General features: G+C 46.3%; 1 protein-coding gene across 1 annotated transcript in view; it reads left to right on the forward strand.

Annotated features, from left to right (window-relative positions):
* The window catches only part of LOC149351347 (nose resistant to fluoxetine protein 6-like), a 31,716-nt gene extending 24,542 nt beyond the window's left edge, over positions 1–7,174 (forward strand). Inside the window, exons 10-15 of the mRNA XM_089580696.1 lie at positions 505–587; positions 1,442–1,564; positions 2,184–2,304; positions 2,691–2,877; positions 3,945–4,087; positions 4,835–7,174. Of these exons, the coding sequence (XP_089436822.1) occupies positions 505–587; positions 1,442–1,564; positions 2,184–2,304; positions 2,691–2,877; positions 3,945–4,087; positions 4,835–5,092 (915 nt within the window). The 3' untranslated portion in view covers positions 5,093–7,174. The remainder of the gene's footprint in view (positions 1–504; positions 588–1,441; positions 1,565–2,183; positions 2,305–2,690; positions 2,878–3,944; positions 4,088–4,834) is intronic.
* Positions 7,175–24,576: the final 17,402 nt, after the last annotated feature.

The raw sequence follows: 24,576 nt of genomic DNA on the forward strand, positions 1-24,576 counted from the left end.
CCACAGATTCGAACTGCTCAAAAGTTGCTCGCGTCGCATCCCAGCCCGACAGAACGGATGCATACAGGTTATGTGCACATCTGTGCGTGCATGTGTGTATGTGTATTTATTTGTGCACAGTGCATGTAATCAGCAAAAGAACTGGGAGAGAAGAGTGGCTCACTGAAATGCATATATAAACTAAGACAACAGTGCATGAAACAAAGGAATCCAGAGTGGAATTTGTAGCGTCCGTAACAACAATGAGAAAAGTCAATTTCATGAATTTCAGAGGGAATAACCGGATTTAAACCAGAGAAAATAAAGACGCGCATGTTTTGATTCTACTCATAGAGATGATCGATGCATAACTGCCTCTCTTCCGTCTCCTTCCATATCATGTTTTCGCCTCAATTTCACTGGTGCCGATGGAGCGTCGATTTCTCGGTCTCTTCGGTTTGCTTAGAAGATGAGGCATGTTTCTGTCACTAGAGCTAATATTTTTATTCAAATCATTTCTCTCAGGGAATGTTCGGCCACCTGTGGTACATGTCGACGGACTTCCAGCTGTTCGTGATCTCCGTTGTTATCATCCAGTTTTTCAAGAAGTAAGTACTACGCGATGGTGTATTTCCAACAGAACTTTTCAAACCGTGCAGTACGTGGACTTAGATCGGTTGTTCACAAGACATAGGCGATGTATGAGCGGTTTAAAAAATACAGATAGTCGCTAAGGGGTACATCTAACACTCTAGAGAAAAAAGTCATGCGGTGTAACAATCCTTTTTCATATCCTTTCGTAAACCCCACTAGCTATCGTGATCAGCTTTGTAATTTATTTCCTGTTCAAAAGTGAGTATTTAAGCAGCGGCATCGGTGATGAATGTCCCTTTTCCTTAAATATCAGAAATGACCATTTTTATCATCTGTGTTTGTTGCTTTGAAACACACACACACACACAAATAATTATTAGCTTGGCAAGGCTACGTTGATGACAATCATGTGAATCCATGAATAAGGCAGGGGAGGGCAAGATCTTGGGTTAATATACCACAGAACACTTGCGATTAGCGAAATGGTGAAGGTTATCGTTAAGCTAAAAATAAGTGCATTCATTAGCTACATTAATTGTTACATAAAAGAACAAATGACCGGACCTGGCTTCTTCGCCGTTATTTTTGGTTATGTCGCTTTTGAGGGAGTAGTTTCATTGTTTAGCGCATGTTTTATTTTTGTGAGTGCAAATGCGGTTTTCTCGCCTTCCAGTTGCCTCGCTTGAGCAGGAAAGATTGTTCCTGTGCGAAAAAGCAGCAACTTACAGCAAATTAAGCAATATGCCAGTCGTGTCAGTTTCTGGTTAAATATAGCTCAAATATACCAGAGAAGAGCCGACAAAGATGCCTTTTTACAGAGCTTGTCTTCCTCAGATAATTCCTGACATGAAATCTTCTTTCCTTACAGAAAAATATGGACCAGCATCATCATATTTGGAGTGCTGTCTCTCATAGCGTGCTCTATCTCCGCTTGGCAAGTGGCCAACACCATCTACACTCCCTTCGTTCTCCCGATGGCGGACAACTTCACGTGAGATCGCTTTCTGTTCATAATACACCGAACCTCCACTATCGTCAGTGCTGATAGGCTACTCTGCACCGTTACGTTCAGTGACATTAAAACCGAAAAAGGAGGAAAGCGCTACCCTGGAGAAGTTATATAGCCTTACCCTCTTGTTTTCGACATCCTTTCATGGCGATTTTTCACCTGCTTTTTCTGCTCGGCTCCGTTACATATGACCACATTCGTAATTTTTGGTGTTTCTGACTTAGAACAAATCACTCCCTTAGATAATGGAAGGAACATGTAGAAGTGAGACCGGAAAAGCTTTCGCTGTCATTATTGTTTTCGAGAGGTATATAGGACAGAGGTTTAAGTGCACTTGCAAACGCGCAATTTTGTTTACTGTCAGAGTAGAGGGACGTCCCAACAAGAACGCGCTTGCCCGGCGTTTCGTGCGTGCCATAATCACTCAAATAGACCCCAAGGAATAGGTTTACTGCTCAATCTCAATTGGATGAGCTTTTATTTGGGCACTGGCAAAACGTCTATGTTGGGTATTGCACAAAAGAGCGCATATTAAAAAGAAGACTGTGTGCGAATCTACGTGAAGCTGACTAAGCCTGTTTTCTTTGTTTCCTCATTATAGGATAATGACCGGAACGCTGAACAAATTTTACACCCACCCGTCCTACCATGGCGTTGCCTTCTTCTTCGGAGCGATCACGCAGCTGTTCCTGTACAAATATCCAACGGTGAAGCTTAGTAAGGTGAGTGGCCAATGCCTGCTCTCTTGCCTCTCAGATCAGGTGCTACTTAAAGAAAAAAATCATTGTCTCTGTTATTCTTTTGTTTAGCCCTCACAATGCAGAGAACACTCATTTTTGTCTGTTGTCGGCCTCACTCCCGTTCACTGACCGCCACTTTCGGAAACATACCGGAACGCGCTCAGGAGTGACTACGCATGCTGTGGAGCAAAACTTTGTTCAAAGGAAGCAGACTGCTTTTTATTCTGATTTGCGCTTTATACGCTGAGGGGAAGAGAACAAAAGAACGAGACAGAAATGGGTGGGGCGACGGGGAGGAAGGACCCACGGACCGGATGGCCGCGTTGATACCTGCGTCTGATCAGCTTCGGTGGGTTCTTCGCTTGCAGATGCTCCAGGCGGGCCTGTGGCTCATGAGCGCCGCGTGCGGCCTCACCTCGATCCTCATCATGTACGACTGGAACCGGGGCGAGCACCCCGCTGAGTGGGCCAAGCTGTCGTTCGCCTTCTCCGAGCGGCTCCTGTGGTCCGTGTGGCTCGCCTGGCTCACCTTCGCCTGCTCCACCGGCCGAGGCGGTGAGTGCTCTCGAAGGGCGCACTCGCTCATCTTCTTCGGCAACAGTGGGCATGAGATAGCTTTCCCACCTCTTCAAGCTGGTTGGCTGGCGTAAAAAATGTTGCAGTGTGTATTCTTCACTGCGCCGAACGAAACTGCGACCGGCGTGCCGTAAACGAAACAGATTGGCAAACCAGAATGTCTTCGACTTTTAATGCTGCGATAGGTGAGCACTTCAAACACAGCTCGCCGCCATTCTTGGAGTGCGCTTCATGCGGTCTGTTTTCCCCGCAGTATAGATCATCCCTTGCTGCGCCGGTGGTAGAGCGTGTTATCGTCGTTCGCGGATCACAGCTATTGCGATATTGAAATCATTCGTCTGTCGCCCAGTCTTATTGGATCGGTACGAAACCTATACTGTTCGACTGCGGTCCTCGATTAGTTTTGAGGGATGTAAGAAATTCTCAGGTTCGGTAAAATATTGACCAATGGAAAGTCCAGTCACACTTCTGTCGGCAGGGCGGAGTAACCTCAGACGCAGCGTCAACAGAATAATTGCAATCGTCCGGACCAAGTACACTCTGTCGCGCAGCGCGAACATGCGTGTGAAGCAGATAGTTGTCCTTTCCGCCGCTTCCTTACTGAGAGAAACCTGTAGCCCCCAAAGAACGAACCACTGTGCAACTTCAGAGTGCGCATGTATGTATTTAAACACAAGAAAATCAGAAAGACAGAACGAAACTACAGCGGTGTTTTCATTGACAGCCTTTGTGAAGGTACATACTTGAATAAAAAAAACTACGACGTATACAGGCAGGTGAATCAAGGTTCGTTCACTTGTGGTAGATTGTAGGACTCAGGCTTATAGGTTTCTGATTGCTAACCAGCTCTCTTGTCACACTTCGAGAGTTGAAAAGCCGAAGGAAACGAGAATCACGGAGCTCTCGGCGCACCTTCAAAAAGCCCCAGTTGGGGCATAAACAAGCACTGTGGAGTCGCTCTTCCGGTCAGCGGTCCGCGTGTTTTTGTCGCCGGGCATGAGAACCCGAGAGCAATAACAGATGGCCTGCCTACCTTTGCCTTGCAGGCTACATCAACACGTGGCTGTCGTGGAGCGCTTGGGTGCCTTTCAGTCGGCTCTCGTTCGGCGTGTACCTGCTGCACGTGCCGTACTACTACATCCGGCTGAACATCACTAGAGAGAGGATATTCTTCTCGCACTACACAATGGTGAGTGGTGGAAACGCGCGCACTTAACCGCTTGGTGCAATCCGACGCAGTGTCCGCGTCGTGTTCCTTCCCTAGTGACCTAGAGCAATTTCAGCTGCTTATGATAAGCGAAGTAAATCAGCCTCAGTCACCTCTAAAACTAAAACATGCTGGCGGTGGGTTGACAAAAATGTAGTTAGGCCATTGTACGGCTCTGGAAAAAGAGCCTTTCACTTGGACATACTTTAATTCCCGAAAACGTGCGCTACTTGTTGCTCGCCTCAAGTGCTGGGGAAGGGGAATGAGATTGTGTTCGTGCGTTTGGTTCCACGGACTCAGTTTGTAGGAGCGAGCTCAGCGTGCACGTTACGTCTTTGATTGCCTTGTATTCTGCTTGATCCCTTATATATGACATAAATAGTGACCACTACGTAATTTCACAAGTTTTCAGACAGCGGACATTCGTCGCCGGGGCTTAAATTACCATGGACAACCATAGTGCCCCGTCGGCAACTTAAGGCCCTCTCGGCACTAAGTCCACCAGGCGCGACAAATTGATTTACTCGTCAAATCAACTCAAATCCTCCTATCCAGCATTCTTTTTGTCACATACAACCAGAAGGGAAAAAAATACTTCCTTCCTGGGATGAAAACGCCCAGGTGAAAATGAAGTAGTCCGGTTCCCTTTAGCAGGGCTCCGCGTCTTTGTCGCCTGCATGTACCTTCACTGAGTGACGTTTTCGCATTCTGTGCTTGTACGCATGGCAGGTGACCCAGTACTTCGGTGCGCTGGTGGGCAGCTACCTGCTCAGCTACATCCTGTTCGTGGCCTGCGAGGCACCCACGGGGCGAATCGAGAAGCTGGTGCTCATGCCCAAACGACGGCCGCAACTGCACGACAGTAAGAGCACCGTCCCCTACATGGAGGACAAGAGCGACAAGCTGCACCCGGAGATGCTCTACAAGCCCAAGGCTGACATGGGCTCTAACGGCAACATCGCGCCAGGACAGTCCAGCTACCTCTGAGCTATGGAGCTGCGCTCCGACGCTGCCTCATTGTATTTACCATTCGCCGGCCTGAGACCTGCATTCGTGGCTAGGTGTGCGCGTGTGGCGTTCGTACGCTAGTTGTGTTGGGTGTCTGAGGGCTTGGCCGCGCGTGTAAAAAACTCACTAGGGACGGGAAATAAGCTGACGGTAGGTGCTGGCTGTGTTCTGAAGGAACTTTGCGAAAGCATTGCTCGCCAGGTGTGTCATTGTTTGTCTTTGTGCAGACTAGCGTCAATAGCGGTTCGTTGTGATTTAGAGGTCGCTTTTTTAGTCGAAATGCGCGTTGAAGCGGTGCCGGTGTCGCCTTCCCCATGTGTGTAGCCTCTGGTCACTCTTTTTCAGTGTTATCATCAGATTGCCTCTCCCTAGATTTCCTGGCTGCAGCGTTTACTTTGGCCTTCGCGGAACGTTGTACAACACTGGGACACAGTTTTCCAAATTCAGCGCAAAAAAAATTTGCAAAAGAATATCAGATACGCATAGTATGGGCTTCTTATCACCTGGCAGCGTTTTCTGCCAGATGATACATGCCCGATACGTGTTTGTGCAGCAAAAAATGGAAATGACTCCCATTCCTGTGCTGACACATGAAATACTGTTCTGCATGGTTATAGCTAAAGCAAGCTGCACTTTATGTGGTCAGACCTGCAACCTGCTTATTTGTAAATGAACAAAGTTGCATATGAGAAATCGACTTTCCCTGCCTTTCGAGTATTACTGTTCCTAGCAGATCTCCCCGTAAACTAGGGCATTGACGTCTCCTGATTTCTACTTGGAGCACTCATGTTGCAGGGCTTGTGGCTCAGGTTGGATAGGCGTGTATACGTTGCTACAAAATCTGTGGCGGCTATTCAAACCGAAGTGAAAAAAAAAACAGCAGTTTTAGAGCCCATCTGCGAGCACATCACAAAGCATCGTGCAGCCCAATAGATACACAGAAGAACGCATGCTTTAAAGCTGTGGCTCAATCAGGCCAAGTGCCGCCACTTGATGAAAGTTGTGGCAGTGACCGGAAAGGAGCTGAGTTCCACATTGTTGTATCGCCAGATCACATGAACATCAACTCTTCTGAACAGCAGAAGCAACGTCGACAGCGGCGTCATGGTTGTCAAGGCCAAGGCCCAGGGGGACAAGGGTAGAGAGTCACTCGCCGGAAATTTTATTTTTCTTCACGTCGATCGCAAATGTCGATCGCAAAAGCAGCTAGCATTTTTAACTGAATCGACTGACGCTACAAAAGCGATATACGCATTTTACTGAGAAATTGAGGTTGAAAAAGTTTTGCTGCCCTTTTAAGAGCGTTTTACAAATATGAAAGAGCTTGGGGGTATTTTGGATCCTTCTAAGCTACTGAAAATGCTCGTTTCCTGATGTACTCGCCGGTGCACCGCTAAATACCCTGGGCCAGGGAAAAGTCTTCTTCAACTAATAATATTTGAAATGGCTGTATAATTTGCCCCTGTGGCCGCATGGCTTTCCTATAACGATGTTAAACGAAAAAAAAAAAACAACGACATCGTGACATTCTCTTATGCTGGATGGTTTTGGAGACTGTTGGCTTCCTTGATATGTATATCATAACCAGCCCCTAATTTCCATACTTTTTCCTCCTTAGAATCCTCTAGTTAGCGCAGCCGGATATCTACCCACCTGTCATGTAATTGTGTGCTTAATATTATAGTAAAAATTCCGATTGCACTTCGCAAGCTTCTGTTCAAGCAAAACTTCCGAAACAAACTCATTGCTATTCATTTTTTCTGGCTCGTCGACAGTCCCTTGCGCACCACTTTGTAGGCGAGGAAGATGGAAGTATAAAAGGCGGACAATTTACTTAATGCTCAAGAATAATACCTGCCAGTGTGAAGGCGCTAGTGTATTTAGTTTGTACATAGTTGTGACCGCAGTTGCCATATTTACTCTGTGGCCATGTAGAGTTCATCACTGTTAGTTCGAACTTCCGGCTGTGTTACGGCGGGAAAGTGTATTATTTTCCACTTCTTGTTGTTATGTTTATGTTATACTGCTCACTACCGTTGTTGAATAAAAATGTTTGTGGAACTTCGTTGCCTTTCACTGCTGTCCCAAATACTGCCTAGTATTTATTCTCCCGAATGTCCCTCTCCAGGAGTAATCATTGCCTTGAGCAAGGCCATTGTACCAAGTAAGCCACACTAAACGAAGGAAGTTAGCCACTTATGAACGCAAAAAAAAGTCCTTACATATTCATAAAGCTGTTGCGAACAGGTGCAGCTAGAGAACTATGTTAGTATACGGCCTTTCAAGAAAGCGAAAGGAAATATGTAGCCGGGAAGTTAAGGTATTGTAAGGCTGTTTCCCTGTATTCCTGCTGTGAAAGTATATATCTGATCGGAGCGGACACAGTCTGGCTAGAATGAAACGGGAACACACAAATTGCATACTTTTCTACTGTGCTGCAAGATTTCCTGCATAACTGGCTTATGAATATGGACTAAGTAGACCCCCTTTTCCCAGAAACATGAATCGAGCAATTTGTATCCAGCAGCTGCATAGAACAGCCAATAACAAGAATATGAACGCCAAGAATAAGAACAAGGTCGTCCTATGGCCAGTACGAGACTTGTGCTTCTCTTTGGTTTCCGTTATCGCACGTCGTGCACCGTTCTTTTCGAAGCGTTGCTGATCTTACGCCTTCCCCTTTGTACAGATGCGGATATAAGTAAATGGAGCACGCTATTCCGTACTAATTGCGATCACGCCTTCCATGTCGGACGTGAAGAAATATTTGTCCATGAGCAAGCGCACTCGCGTCCGCTACCAGCCTTGACATGCCAGAGCTCCCAGTTTCCATTATAGATCTCGTGAAAAATGCTAGGAGGTAAACAGCGTGCTTCGTTTACTTATGTCCGTACCTGTACGGATCTTTTGCACTACCCCATCAGGCCTTCAAATGTGGTGTTTCTTGATCAGTTTCGATTATGTAAAAGCAAAAGACGTCTACCTTAAATTTTTGTGCGTTCTGAAAGGAAGCTTCGGGTGCATGTGCTCGCGAAATGTGGTGATAGGAGTTATGAGAAACAGAATGAACGCTTTCAACATTCGGCGAGAAACAAAAATGAAACATTTTTCCCGAAGAAATGGAGATTCATCTAGAGTTAGCATGATATGTGTAGTGCAGTTAAATGCCTACAAGAAAATGAAAGGGAAACGCGTAGTAATAGAATCGGCAAGCTTGTGAGCAGAAAGCTACGTTTTTTTTTTCATTTTACTTGAACAAAGGCGAAACTTCTTTCTCTGAAACTTTGTAAAGCAAAAGAGTTCGTACTTTCAGATTTACACACGTGTTTACCGAGTACGGTGGCCATTCCGGCTGCTGTAAGGCATAGTTTTACTGGTAAAACGGCTGATTGAGTTGATACATAAAAGAAAATTTTACGCTTTCCTGGGAACTTACTTTTAAGACCACCACAGGAGTTTGCAGGTGTTCGTTAGTGTGAGTTCTCCGAACAGCACAGGGTATTGATTGATGTAACAGCACCCCCCCCCCCTCCCCCCCTCCCCCCTCCCCCCTCCCCCCTCCCCCCCTCCCCCCCTCCAAGAAAAAGCGAGGTTGCTAGAGAGTGGGTTATGGGCTATGATGTCTCGTTTATGCTCAACCAGCGATTTCAAGGAGCTAACACATTGGCCTGAACACACTTACCCTAGCACTTGGGCCAGCTTTTAGGCATGCGGGACTTTCATATGCTGCCTAGATGGCACGGTCGCATATTGTCGCTGTACTATACACTGCTCATGCTTTCAATGAGAAAGTTCTTTGGAGTTCGCAAAGTGTACTTCCAAACAGTTTTCGATTCACGTACTCCATTTCTCACCAATTCTTTTTAAAAACCATGGAGGAATGAAACATTCAGGAGAGGTCCAGCACTTTTTGGAATCTTCAAATGTGAGTTCCGCCATTCCGGTGGGGCAGCTTTCTTTGACGCTCCTTTAAGGCGCACTCCTACCGTTACGGGCAGCTTATCGCGCTCGCGCTGCGTGAGCAGCGGCTGAACCAAGCAGTCCCACATTGTTAAGGCGAAAACCTTTAATGCCTCATCGTTCTCGACAGGAGGTTGTCAGCAGAGGTGTCACGCTTTTCTAGTCAGACCAGAAAAAATAATCTTCGTGCACGATGGGATTCGAACCACCCTCCTTCCGTTCCGCAGCCGAGCGTACTAATGGCTGCACTACTTCCTGCTTTTTTTTTCTTTATTGCCTGACTTTGACACATAACATTAAAAAAAAAACAGACAATCAACAAAGCACACTAAACGCTATGTACATACAAACGGCACTGTCGTGGTCAGCCAGCATGAATCTGGCTTCGTCAGATTAAAATTCACGCAAATTGCACAGCGGCTCTAGTCTCGAGAGCCACTCCGGAGGCTCCGCAGCAGCTCTCTGGATGGCTAGAAACCAGTCAATGCTAACGCATATAGTATAGTTCTCCTTGTCTAGGACGCTGGAGAGTGTTTGCAGAAAGGCGTCGAATCAGACGGATGCCTCACAAATGCCCTCCAGTGTCTCCAGCATTTAAGATTCAAAAACAATTGGGTACCTAATTAACATCTTAACCACACATCAGTGACACAAGCAGCAACACCGTGCTAAAGGCCTCCGCCTCAACGCATTTTAGGTCAACAAAGTGCCCGCCTGCGTCGAAACGTCCCTGCGCGTGCTGCTATAATAGGATACAATTGAAAAAAAAAAAAAAAAACAGCAGTTGTTAACAATGGGTCATGTTTCGCGGCATCCTGTTTTAATCCGCTGACCAATCAGAACAGTAAACAAAATCAGTTTTTGACGTTTGACTATATCAAATAAGTCATCAGAATTCTAGAGCTTATAATTTCGTCTGGTGGTTGGCTTCTTGTTTAGGTAGCAAGAAAAGCTTTAGCTGCAGACTAATTTTTGCCACCGAGGAATTCAGTTTAGCGGTCACTGCAGACTTAAGCTGTATCCAACGGACTGCACAGTATGTCGAGCTCGGTGCCTACGTGCGTGCTTGATTGAGCACTGGGAATGTGCTCATTTGCGAAGAAGGCATGCGACTTCCGCAAGAATTTTGGTAAAGCCAGCCTGGATAGCTGGGTCCTCTCCTATCTTTTCCTTTCTCCATGTTAGAAACTCATTTAGTCGTGCAGTGCACCCGCAGTACTATCAATTTGCAAGGCCCAAGTTGCCACCCATTCCTAAAAAAAATCCCGCATTTGCGCGCGCAGTCCATTGTACCAAGAAATGCCACCACCACTGGCTACGCCAGGCAAAAATTTAGCGCTATGATATTTTCGTACGGCTGTCTCCAGACCGCGTAAAACACCTTTTGGCCACCAGCACCTCTTCGCGGCGACTACAGAAAACGCCAGGAAGCATGTGAGCCTGAATGTAGGCAATAGATGGCAGCACCACGTCGTTATGCGACCAGGGCAGCCCAACGGCCTTCAGCCTTAACAAAGAGACCATAAAGAGACGAACATCTGCGGTCGGCCGCTTGCGGCCGTGACGCGCCCTATAATTTTTATAGGTTGGGGCTTTTTCAAGCGTTTGCGCAAGAATGCAATCGCTTGCGTACATGTTTAGATTCCAGGCGTTTGCTTACGGCTGCCCCGCATATTACATACAACGGACGCCCATGCACAGAAGGCTAAGCATTACAGAGTTAAATGAAGGAAAATAAAGCTGTGGCAGCTAAGAAATCCCCTTGCGTAGAAATATTTTGTGCGAGCATGTGAAAGTGCAAAAGTAAACTGCTGAACGATATACCAAATACGCCACAAGTCAGCTAGTTTTGCAGCGATTGGTATACGGTGGTTTTTGCACATGTCATATGGCGTCGAATGTCGTAATTGCAAACCTTCCCGCGGGTGGGTTCACCAACTAGAAAATTGAGCAGGTCAGACGGAGGAGGACGCTGTCAAGGACGTGCCCTGTTTTATCAGGTGCCCCCGCTGCAAAGGGTACGTCGGCGACATCATCATCATCATAGCGTGTGCAGTACTTACGGGACCCAAATATGCTTCCAGGAGGCAGCTTGGTAGAGGTAGAGTGTACTAGTATACTCTAGTAGAGGAGCGGAATGCTTTGCAGACACTGGCGCACTTTTTCGGTCCAGTGCAGGCAGAAATTCTAGGAAGTTTGTTTACATACACACGTTCCGCCTGTATTTTGGTGCTACAACATATCGGGACATTAATGGTAGAGCCTGAACGACACAACAGAATTCCTGCGTTGACCATGTTCTTTGAAAAATGCACCAACATAGTTGGCCGCTCCTCCAGATATTGAGTAGTATACTGTATGCGAAACGGAATGTGTCCCTGAAGTGAGGCCAAGTACTAGCTGTAAAGCTAGCCTATTGGTGTTTTGCACCAAATCGATGACATGCTGCTGTGGCCGCGCAACTGTATCGCAAGAAGGATCGGCACGAGCAGAACCACGTCGTTAACTCTGTTGCGAGCGCTTCGCAACAGAGCGTATAGTTTTGGGCGTATAGTTTTCTTTTAAAAATATACCCTAAGAGCGTTTTTACACGGACATTTTCACGCATACGAAATGGAAGAGCCACTGAGTGTCACTGGCAGATTTTTCTGATGTCAGCAATACTTAGACATCATGGGAAAAGGAGGCTTTCCTGCTGCAGTGGAGCGCTTACAGGGCTATGACAGTGCAGTTATTATCATGCACTAAGCCTATATTTCCAATAAGATTATTTTACTGGACTGTGATGTCCTGATATCCGGGCGCTCATGCACAGAAATTCTGGCGAAGCGCATTTTTTCAACAAGAAGTTCTTTTAGAAAACGTTTTTTTCCAATATCGTAATATTGCAACATAACGATATATCCGCAGATCCCTCCTCGGGACGTTTGTAGTTTTCTTTTTATGTATTGTCAAAAACGCACCCATATGGTTTACCCCGTCAGTCCTAACTACGCGGTGCGAGCGCAGGACAAACATCAAAAGCAAGATTTTGCGACGCATTGGAAGGTTAGACAATTCCCATCAATATGTTCATAACAGGATCTTACAATATTGCACAGTTGCCTCACAATCAAAAGTGATGCTCAAGAAAGCTAGACTTGTATTTGTCAACACACACATTGCTGAGCACACATAATGAAGGGGCACACTTCAAGCGCGAAAAGTTTTTTGCGTGAGTGTTTCTGTAATTGTCGACCTTATTACGGCGTGTGTGTGGTGAAGTGATGCTTTGTTATCCATGGACAGATGGGTGGGGTGGCACAATTTCAATCGAGTCCTGTTTCATTGTGATTCTGCTCGCAATTCGTTATTGCCGCATGCACTCGCTGTCGTTGGAATTAGTTAGTCTAGCAGCGAACATTAAACAATGCTAAAAATTGTTGTGTAAGTTGCTGTAATGTTTTATGTAACACTGAAACCTTGTTTTAATAATAAATATGAACAAATTACGCTATATGTTTATCGGAAACATTAGTTTGCATTCAAAGTGAACAGTGTGCTAATATTGTGTCCTAAATGTATTGTTATAATGTCAAAAATTAACAAATAATATTATATGTTGTATCGTACACATTAGTTTGAAATTGAAAGTTAACCTTGTTCTAATATTGTTTTAATTTTTTTTATAATGTCTAAATTATAACTGTAAGACGACATTACACACATCTTTGAGGTATTGTGTCCCAGAGATTTACCCACAGTTCTTGCAGTAAAGCTGCTCTTTAACTAACAGCACTTTGCAATCACACCTTCTAGATTGTGCCTGCTACAGATCGCATGCAGAGCCCCCTTATTTTGTTAAAAAACTTTGCTTATTACCCGTTCATCACTACCACTCATGGGGCGAGTCTCCACGGTATCCTCCATGGTATCACGGAGGTGAGCGGGTTGCATGTATTGGTTTTGATGTATTGCGGACCTAAAATGTGACCCTCGTTGTTCGTCCTTGCTAAGCGTTGAATATGTTGGGTACCTCCACGAATAGCTGGCCTGCGTTTTCTTGAAAGGTTACTTTACTACTTTAGAAAAAGTTGCATTTATGTTGTTTAAATGTTTAATTAAGGTTGAGGTTTCCCATACTTGCTGGTATGGACCAGCACCGATATGGGAAGTAAGCAAGATGCTGTGGTGCTCCTGTCACCGCCTGGGACGACTGGGAATAAATACTCTAGGGTTGCGCCCTATAGTAATAAAAAGGTTTTCAATGTAGTTTTTTTATTTTACAGTGAACCTACGAGGTCGTCCATTCGTGAACAAAAGCCGAGTTCATCCTATATCAGAATGTGAAAGTATGAAGCGTCATTTAAAAGCTGATGTGCTTTTAATATGTAACGATAAGTGCGTGCTGATGTCAGCCTCGTTCCACCGGGTAGGTGTACCGTGCAGGAGCGCGGTCCAATAATGGTGCTGGAAACAAACGATCTTCTCTCTTATTCTTCAGGCGTCAATATTTCAACTGTGCAGTGACGTACAGTAAATGCAGGTACCCAGCTTTGCATCTGCAGTGGACCGTTCGCACTTGGCCCGTCAGACTGCACAACCCAACCTATGCACAGTGAGGAGTGCCAGTCGGCTTTTGCGAAGGACTAATTTTCGTGCATGCGATGAGCACGTTGCTACTTGCTAACGTTCAGATTTAGAAGCCCTGAACAAGACCTGCAATTAAGCTAATGCACTTTCGTATAGAGACCACGCGTATAGCGGCACTCACCGGACTCAAATTCGTTGTACGCATCGAGGTATTTGTACGCCTGGATGGTGCAGTGAAACGGCTTGGAGAAAAATCAAATAGACTATAATATTTGCCATGTTTGTAGGTGGGAGTGCTCCTGCGTCAGTGCGGTGGGCATCCCATGCGGTTCCGGGCATAGAAAATTGGTCCGGATGGACAGCGCCGTCAATGCATAGCTTCACACTGCGCAGTTTCTCCGAGTCCGACAAGGTTCTCGTGTAGTGCTCAATGCTGCCGCGTGCGCTGCATTTCTTCGAAAATACTACAGTTCAAACTATATTCCCTAGATAGGTTTACATTGAAGATAGTCATGAATTGAACTGCACGGTAAACAAACCGTGCACAGTAGCAGACGGCGGTGACACCGTCTGCTACGGTGCTCGCTTTCATTCGCTTATCACGCCGTTTGTGAACTGCTTTTTGTGTAGAGCTCTCTAGGGAGTCTAGTTTGAACGACTGTATTATAGAGCAAATGCAGCGCACGGAGCTTCATGTCGGGCTACAGAAGAAGCTTGCGCTATTCGGAGAAACACCCAGCGGGTAGTGCGCCCTGTGGGGGTATGCCCGGTTTCACAAAACAAATTTATTGCGGCGTTTTAAAATAATAGCGTCGAGGTGAAGTAGCATACTTTGTCACACTGTTCTTTAAAGTACTTGCCAACTGTAAACGAACAGCTGCCTCCATGGCTACTCATTTTAAACGAAAAAAAAAATACTGCAGGGAGACTTAAAGGGCAACTGGAGAGGTTTTACAATTCTACGGTGTTAAAGGGGTCGGATATTTGAAAGCTGCACGTAAAGCATGCGAGGTCTCTTTTGAGCTAGCTTTTAAAAGAATGACGTAATCGCTGAATATAGCTGCAGTGGCGGTCAGCTTATTTAAATATCTTGTATTTGCACATAGTGTATATTGCCGCCCTACCCTTATCATTTCTTACTATCGCTCCTTCCTTTCTTTCCCTCTTTCTGTCCTTTCCTTCTCCTCTTATTCCTGCTAGCTTCAGCTCAGGTGCTTTAGGTTTCGATGGAACGGCTAGGAACATCGTTTGCTTCCATTTTTATTTTATTTGGCATGAATAAATGGCCACTAACACCAACGTTCAGGCATCTCTGCAGCGCACGGCGGCAGGTAGGGACACCAACGATGGTGTCATCTACAGCGGCGTCACATTTCCCTCTCAGAAACGTTTGTTCGAAGGAAGAAAACCAGCGCCACCGAAGTTAAAAGGCCGCGATATGTTGTTTGGTGGCATTTGACAACGCACAGCAAGATGTGGGCCAAGGAAATGGAAATCTGAACCGCCGTAATAACGACATTGTCTAGTTTCTACGCACTCCTTCGATGCTGTGAGAAGAAGGCTGATGATAGCCGTGATTTTAATCGGCGGTTACGCCATCACTTCGAATGCTAGAATAAAACAAATTGGTATGCTTAATCTACAAGCTTCATACATCCGAATCCTTGAATATCGTCTAATTCTCAAAGAAGCGTTTCGGCTTACTTCTAAGAGTATGACGCGACAGCGGTTCCTCTTGCCCACGCAGACAGGGACACTATTTCCTCTCTCACAATCGCGAACACTATGTGAAAGATCACACGCCATACATATAAACCATCGCTGTAACGATGCCGGACCAACGTGCCTGCGTGGCGTGCGGTAGAGTGCCTGACTGACAACCCAAAGGTCAGGGATTCGGTTTCCGACTGCCGCCATTTTCTTTTCGTCGCAATTTGTTTACTTTATATATTTCCATGTCATTATGACATTTGAGCCATGTAGCGAGCATCTAATCACCAGTTTTCTGATCATTTATTCACTTTTCAAATCCGCCGCTCGACTTCTGGCACCTTTTAGACCAATCCAGATTTTGCGGTGACAACAATGACGGCAGAAACGCCGATGGCGACTTTTCTGCAGAACGGGACCCTTATGCAGCCCCGTGATGTTTCGGAAAGTTTTGTTTGCATGTGTTTCTATAGGGCGCGCTTCCGCCGCGTTTCCCCAGCCCTCCTAAGCGCGCGTATCGTGGTGTTTCAAAATTACATCGCCTTTGAAATGACTCCTTATACTTCCTTGTATGTCCAATTCTAGGATTCACTCGGCTTTCCTTCACGATGGGATACGATCATAGGTGCACTGTTGAATTAGAAAACTGCTTTTCAAAACCTTAGTTTACATGTATTCTTGGGGGCCGTAACCCCCGCTCTTATCCCCAGCCGCCATCGGCGTCCGTGAGCGCCCTCTGTGTTCATAAACACGGTGCTGATATATAAGCATTCCCCTCCACCCGACCTCCTTCCGAAGAAATCCCTGGCAAAAAGACAACAGCCAGCGAAATTCGCAGCCGCTGAAACTATGCTCCGCTCACACTTGATCCATCCGCGCGGGCGAGAGGACGAGCGCTACTTCCTCCTTGTGTTCCTATTGGCTAGCGGAGAGAAACCGTTTTTTTCCCACCAGCAGAAATTAGTCCTTCCGCGCTTTCCGCTTATTGCTTCGGAATAACCCCGCGGCGGTACGTTTCATCCGCTCCGATTTCGTTCGACCTGTCCACATGACGAAAAAAGTTGCAGATTCCAGGAGCGAGTGGTGCACCATGTGACTCAGCGTTATCGTTATGTGCTCATCGCGCCTTGACCACCGACGGTGAGAGCGGGAAAGGACAGGCGCCTTTTCGCTCTTCAATTCTGGCGGCTGCCTGCTAGGCATTTAAAGAGGGCAAAACTCTCGGGTAAAGCACTAATAGTATCGTTTTTTTTTTCTAGAGAAAGGGGGGAGGGCATTCGCTTGCAAGACTCATTGCGCCTTTGGAGCTGTTTTACGCTATAGAGTTTGCAGCTCGTTCGGTCGAAGAGCCGTCGCCGTGACCTAGGAGTGACAGGAAGGCCTCAGAAACGTGACCGAAATATTCCCGGAAGTTTCAAATAAAAAAGGAAAGTCGCCGGCATTAGGGTTCGAACCCACGCCCTCGGCGTGCCAAGCGGACAAGCAACGCATATACTACAAAGGTATATTTTTTATTAAACAGGGTATTTATTACAGGCAAGTAATATTCTAAGTACATGAACTATGTACGAAACATGAAGAAAACAATCGCAAATCAACAAAATGCATAACAGGATACACCTACACCAGCACGAGAAAACACGGAACACAGGGCACGTCACTACTACGTAATACGTCCCACCTAAGCAACTATGCACTGGAAAAAGGCAATGAAGAGCACAGCACTTGAACCACTCAGGTTCAAACTCGATCTGGACATACAAATCCTTCAGACGAACAATCATTCTGCTGAAGTGGACTTTTGAAGAATCAACAGATTCGCAATGTCGGTCCATCATGCACATTTCCCAGCGGCCCTGTAGCCCAGTCATAAAGAATATGTCTAAGGGTTCATGAACAAATGGCAGTGCAGTGAGATATCGTGCAGAATGTGGTGTCAAAGGAAGCATTTTTTTTTCAATGGCCGTTGCAAGATATCCCACAACAGTATTGCAGCTTTGCAATCGACAAAACATGCTCAATCATTTCTGGAACATCACAAAGATGGCAATTTACAGTGGACACAAAAATGCCCTTTCTTTTCTAACCGTGTTTTAACGGGCAATGTCGCTCTATGAAGTTTTAAGAAAAATGTCTTGGTAAACGGCGAGAGGGTGATTTTGCATACTCTTTTGAGTACGTCATGTCTCGGTAAAACCAAATACACAGTGGGGTCCATGGGCGGAGTGAGGAGCATAAAATTAAATCCCTGTACAACCATTTCCTTGGCACTGAAAATAGGAACTCAGGGGAGAAACGAAGAAGTAGGAAATGAACAGCCAAATAAACCTCATGCATGAAGCCCCACACGGGCGATCACAAACATTAGAAGACACAGTGAGGTTGGGAAAATGTGAACTAAATTGACTTGCAAGAATGCACGCACTAGTGGGTGTGTAGTGTCGCTGAAAAGCATTAAACGTGAAACTATCTGCCGGACATACAGATGGACTAAACCAAGGCCACCAGCGCTTAAAGACCGAAGAAGGTTATCACGCCTCATAGATTCAAAAGACGAATCCCACTCAAAAGTGGCGAAAACTGTGAAAACGCTATATAGATATATAGATTATAGAATATATATATATATATATATATAATATATATAGATTCTTGTGCAATGAATAATTTGGAGTGCATAATAAATTTTAGTGGCGAGTAACAGATTACATACGATCAGCCTGCCAGAAATCGAGAGACCATGGTCATTGGCTCAAGCGTGTTAGAGAGGCACCAAGTGAACGCGTTGTGTGTATGACAGTAAAGTGTGTTAGGGATGTGTACTGATGTTATAGTTATTTTAAAAATTAGGAAAGAAAGAAATTGCGCTATCGCGTCTACACTTAAGAAGCTTGAGCGTCCTCCCAATTTTTGTGCTGCTGGTGCCGTGTTTGCTGTGCAGTGCCTCTGTTGTACACTACGTTTCTCTACAACCAGGCCACCCGTCGACGCTGTTAATCATTTCCTTGCACTAGTCGAACACTACCCCCTTCTTTGTAACAACAGCGTCATTTACGCGAAGGCCTGGTTCCTCCTACGCGATCATTGCTGCTGACGGTATCACTCTGATCCCGGCAACATGTCGTCGTCTTCATCGCAAGCCAGCGCAAGAGTCATGGCAGAGAGTCGTCGCTTGTGTTGTTTCTTCACGACCTCCATGTTGACCGCTCTCGAACCACCTTCCTCACGACGATGTCGGAGGGCGGTGGTTTCGAGGGTTGTCCTTCCATTGCTGCGTCGAATGCTTTCGCGGTACGCCGTTTGCATGCGAGCAGCTGCCGGAAGACCGGCGCGCCACTCGTCACTTGACTTTTTCGTCCTCGGTCTCCTCTGTCCTGTGAATCGACCTGTGAACATAGCCAGGCGAGAGGACTTATGCAATCCCCTCCCTCCCCCTTCCCCTCTCGCAACAAAAATAAATGAATAAATAAATAAATAAAGTAAGTGCTCAATATAAGCACACGCCTCCCAGCACCCCCTCTCATCCGTCCTTATGCTACAAATTGTCTTTAACTGCGCCTACCCCCCCCCCGAAGAAAACCCTGGTTGCGTACCTGTGCTGTGTTTTCGACTCGGCGGCACACCCAGTACCTGTTTGATCTTCTTTTCAAACTAGGGTGCTGTTGAGGTCGGTGTCAGCAAGACCCGTCTGGAAGCAGCCAACCTGCCGTATGGACCACACGGAAAGGACGCAGATGTGGAGAAATAAACATTCAATTTCAATTCATTGTTGTTTGGTACCAATTACCCAGCTTTGCCCTGTCGGAGTGCGGGACGCAAAAGAACGACAGGTTGAAGTTTGGACACAAAAACGCCCAATTTCCGGTGTCGCCTCACGTGCCGAGTCACCACAGCGAGCAGGCGAGCATTGTCTTCCACAGTTGCCGCGATCATGTCTGGAGACAAAGGTCTTGCTCCCGGTCTTTCCCCTCCTGCGTGCCTGCATTATGGGTCGGGTGTTAGAAAGCACAGGTTTCAGCAACACGTATCGACCTCGCGTTGGCCATGGAACAACACGTACTGACTTCCCGCAGCCTACGCGACCTCGTCGGACTCTCCTCACTCTCAAGCTCAAACATGTGACGGGGGCGTGTCCGCAAGTGAGAGAAAGTGTGAGATTGGGCGCGAACGTGAACGTTCACGCCACTCCCTCCTGGGCGGGGCCATCCTCAACCTAGGGACTTCAGGGAATGAGAGCCCTATATAACTCGGCATTGAATGTGGCCGATGTACTCTCCCGTGTTCACTTGGCGATGTAAAATAATGTAAATAAACCCACTCGTAATCGTTCGCCAATCACCAACCTCCTTCACTGCACGGCCCTCCTATCCTGGTGGTGGGAGCGAGCGTCGACTTGACCGCGGTTCCGTCAAGCAGAAGCGACCCCAAACCTGCCATCCAACAGTGCGTAGTGCCAGAAGCAAGAGGACAAAGCTGCGCAAGTACCACATATTCCGAAAAAACCAGCAGTAGCCTGCAAGCGTTGCTTTCGTAATTGCGCCGTTAGGGTTTATCCTTCCTTAGCTGAAACGAAGGTGATCAGCGGTAAACACCACCCCGGTCACACATCTTCTGATCCGAGATAAGCTTACGCGCCGATGTGGAGCCATTTGGGCGAGCCTTGTGGAGTGGCAGCCTGCGTGAAATGTATACCAGTTCTCCGAGGGGGCGATACCCGCGTTGACGTCATTGCCGAGTTAGGTCCGCCTTTGCAAATAGGATGGGTCGGTTCTGCTCGCAAACATAGGAGAATCTGCATTCTTTCGGCAAGGAAAAAATCCTTGAAGAGTACGCAACATGGCAAAAAAAAAAAAAAACCCACTCGCATGCATGACGGGAGCAAAACAAGGAAGCGCTGCTGCGATTTAGCGATGCCGTTCTTAGCAGGGCGTGCACAGTAAATGAAGCAAAATGGGAAAACAGTCCCGGATTTCGTCAGCCGGCAACCGTTTTGCATTTAACAGAGGTGCCAATTTTACGAAACAAACATCTGTTTTCCTGGTAAAGTTTTATTGCATCGAAGGAGGGCAACTACGGAGGGAAAAATACACGCCTACTGTACATTTTGCAGGTCACTTCAGGATGGTTTGTCCGACTCCATTGCTCTGTCTATTAAATATCTAATGTTGGCGCCCGTACCAGCATGCGCCATACGGCCATGATTTCGCGCGACTCCGATAACAAAGCAGCTGCAATATCATGAATGAAAGTCGAGCCCGTAGGGTACAAAGTGATTAGTGTACGAACCTTTTTTCACCACAATGCCTTCATATTTTATTTACGTAATCACGCGACCTACACACCAACATACAATATACAGAGTTGACGTGAAAAGAACATAGGCGCAGTAGTAAACACTATGCGGAATATTAGCCGAAAGATGTTAAGGAATTTACACACCGTAAAAATTTCAAAACACCGTTAACGCTCTCTCTTCAGCACCAACCCAATCAGTCCATTGCATAAATGCGAAAACTACGCCAATAAAGAACACTACATGCGCTGCTTCAAAAATTCATACAATCTTGAAGAACCGGGGGAAAGAGGATAACCTATAACAAGCTCTTCTCTGCGTGAAGATTGAAATTTTTCTAGTCTTCCACCAAAAACACATGAGCTGTTGCAAGGCTCACAGTAGCTTTTTTTTTGTGTCCATATAATTCCACTTATTGGGCTTTGAAAGGTTTCCCGCCAGTACTGCACTGTTGCTTCACAAATCACGATAGCGGCAACTAACGCGCTACAGAAAGCTGCAACTCGGGTGCCCGTAAGTCGCTGCTGAAAATGTAACACATTGGTGGTTTCGTATGCCGGATTTATTCAGCGGGCTCTTCACCGTGTGAACGGGAAGACTATAGTTTTAAAGCTCGCATATATAAACGAAGCTTTAACACCGTTCAGTTTCTTCTTCTACTTCGTTAGAACAAGCAGCTCACGGAAACAATATAGACACGGCTTTTATATATGCAAAGAGAGTAGATCTACAGGGTCACGCAACTGACTTTTTGAGTGCTACTCCCTCGCTGCGTTCGCGACAAAAGCAAGCAAGAGTCGCGTGCACGTGTTAATCGATACTTCGTACGCAGAGAGTGCGCGTCGGTTGGCATCAGCTGCAGCCTCTGCGTTTGGACCAAACGAAATAAACAAAACAAAATGGCCACCTTTCCTGAATAATTTTTTTTTGGGGAAAACACCATTGGCCAGAGCCATTTAAATTTGCCGCACGATACACATTAGTCTGCAGCGTGCATCACGGCTCGCCAAGGGCGCGTGCCTTGGCGCAGGTTCCGTCTCAATTAATGCCGCGGGCTGCAGTCGTTGTGGCGAAAAACAGGAAAACAGGAAAGACGCACGTGCTGGCCCGCGAGCCTCGCCACGAGTGACCGGCTGCACGCGCCACGGACGCGCACCAAAGGGAAGGCCCCAGTACCGACGCGAGCGCCCTATCAGCGAGGAAGGAGGGGAAAGGACGAAGCCCGCAACAAACCGGGGAATTTGTAGCAGCGCTGCGGGCTTAGAACCACGATGCAGCTACGTGTAAGCGGCATCACTGTGACGCGCTCAGAACAACCGTGGTTACAGAGAGCGGGTCAAGAAATGAAGTCAAATAAAAAAGAACGTACAGCATTCCAACGGAACCAAGGAGACGGTATGGAAATCATCAAGACCCAAGGGAATGTGGTTACGAGTCTCGTGCATAACGCGACCACTTTCCTTGTGAATGCATCTATACGATCGCACATCAGCCACAATGGTGGCCACCTTCAAAGCTCGACCACCTCTACAAGTGTACGCACGGCGTTGATGACAGTAAAATAGAAAAAAGTCACAGCTTAGTGCATGCACTACCGGAAGCGACGCGCAGAGGTTGACGGTACGGTCCCCACCGTTGGTGGAATAATTGCAGCTGTGGCTCAGCGGCCAACACGTTCGGCTGGTGATAGGGTGATAGGGAGGTATCTTTGCCTTGCTGTACGTGTATTCATTATGTAGCATTCTGAATCAAAAAGTTTAGCTTTGGCGAGAGCTTCTTCTTGTGCCTTCTCTGTGTCCGTGTACGTGTAGCGCTGTTGTTTACAGAATGCAAATAATCAGTATGGTGCTTAATTGCGTTATCAAATACATTATTACCTTCTCACCTGCAATTCGAGAAAAGCGCTTTTTAAGGAACCAAGAAGTTCACAAAGCTATCAATGATTTGCCCTTAACTTAAGGTAAAATCACAAGGCCATAAAATCGATAGCATTTTGAGACGGTTACCAGTTTAGCAGGGAGCCGAAGCGCTGTGCTTTTATACAGAGCGTGGAGATAAATGATACACAGCTTCGTTTCAGCTTGGGAAACACCTAACACATGAAACGCGCTGGAGTTATAATGATTGCTATTTGCATAGTGGAAAGTGAGAGAGAAGCAAAGGTATGGTGCGGAAAAATATAACAATTCTCTAGATAATAAGAAATCACTAACAATATGAATTTTATACAACAATACGTCCTCAGTTATTTGCGCACCAGATGGAGCACCGATCGGAGGTGTTAACCGGCTGCTGCACAAGTACGTTCAGGCAAGGGACAGAAGGACACCGCAAGGAAACATTTCCTTTTTGCCGGCACACCCAGCTGTTCGAGCGCAGCCCACAACAGGACATGACTGAAGGTTTTATAAGGAAGGAAATGGGGCACAAAAAAAGCAAGCTGGCAGGCAGACACGCTCGCGCAGGGGAATTTCCGATGCTTTTTTTTTTTTTCACTTCGTAGTTGTAGCAGCACCCGCTTCGGAAAACCTCGGATGGCTGGAGCAGCTGCCCATGAGGCCTATAGGTGCTCGCTAAAGCGCAAAAGTGAAAAGGGAAAAAAAAACAACGTTTTTCACTTCCTTCTGTGTTAAGATTAGAAATGTACAAAAAGATACTTTCATTGTTAAGACATGTTTTATTTTTGTATGTGCTGTGCAGTCATGTGGTAATGTATGAAATTTTCGTGCTGTCACTAGTGGCACAGTCTCGTCAGGAACATTCAGGCACACTCCGCTTTTTGCACGTTCCGTTTAAGCGTAGCGCTATATCTTGCATCATTTACGACTTTGTTAAAAATTAAAGTGAGCGGGAACAAGAATGCTTACCTGAAAACAACTCTCTCTAAATACGGTGCGTATACGTCGAATAAGCGATCAGAGTCACAACTTACGTCCATGTAATGTCGCTGTGATGTACTGGATGCCTTTGCTGTCTGGTAAGCTTGTGGAGAGGCGCTGTGCAGGAGCAGGCTAGGCGAAAAGTTGCTCAAGAGGTTGTTTTAGAGCCGGCACAAGTAAACAGTCCCTAAGAGTAGTGTACGGCTGTTTCGGGAATGCAGATTTTACCACTGCGTGTGGAAAGGACCTGATACCCTACATTTCGTTTCATTTCTTCGCATCCGTTGTTGCAGCGATTTTTTAAATCTGAGGGTAGCAGCATATATATACGCTTCTCACTGCCCTAGCTATTAAAGCAACCCTAAGCTACCCTGTCACGTACTTTATGCGTTTCAACCCTACAGAAAACCTTCGTGTCATTAGCATGCCATTCACTGCTTTAAAAATGCTGTTTCACCAATGGCTGGCCTGTTCGCCCGAGAGCAGAAGAAAACGTTTACTAGCAATTGTGCCATAATTAATAAAAGATTAAGAAAGGAACCCTACGTTGCAACGTCTGATTGGGCAACGATTGGGTGCATCGCGTATACGTTCTGTACTGCAGGCGTCGCAGGTGCTAAACTGCGTGCACATGTACCGGTACGCACTTTACTTTAAGTACCAGTACTTTAAGCACCGGTAGCGCCGGTACTTCAAGTACCTGCGCTAGCCTGCGAGGTACGCGATAGCAGGGCCCATCCTTAGTTATAGGCATGTCTAACTATCTCAACTTCATAGGCCTGTAGACCTATCTATCGCATATAAATAGGCCTAAAGAACTTCAGATAGGCCACCATTCGACCGCTGTGAGATTTGGAAATAGTGACCTCGTCACTTCACTGGAAAAGCTTTGGAGATTAGTGTCCTGGTCGAGCTACATGATCTACCGATAACGACAAATTGCGAAACAAACGTCCCGTCACCTTTCGTGAGTATATACCGCGTGAGTTACCGCTTTGTGAGTAGATGGTCCCGTCTGGTTTTTGAAAATGGAAGGGCAAGTAAAAAGC

This window comes from Amblyomma mixtum, chromosome 3, assembly GCF_055824585.1.
Source record: "Amblyomma mixtum isolate Tamu chromosome 3, ASM5582458v1, whole genome shotgun sequence".
In the NCBI taxonomy this organism is placed as follows: domain Eukaryota; kingdom Metazoa; phylum Arthropoda; class Arachnida; order Ixodida; family Ixodidae; genus Amblyomma; species Amblyomma mixtum.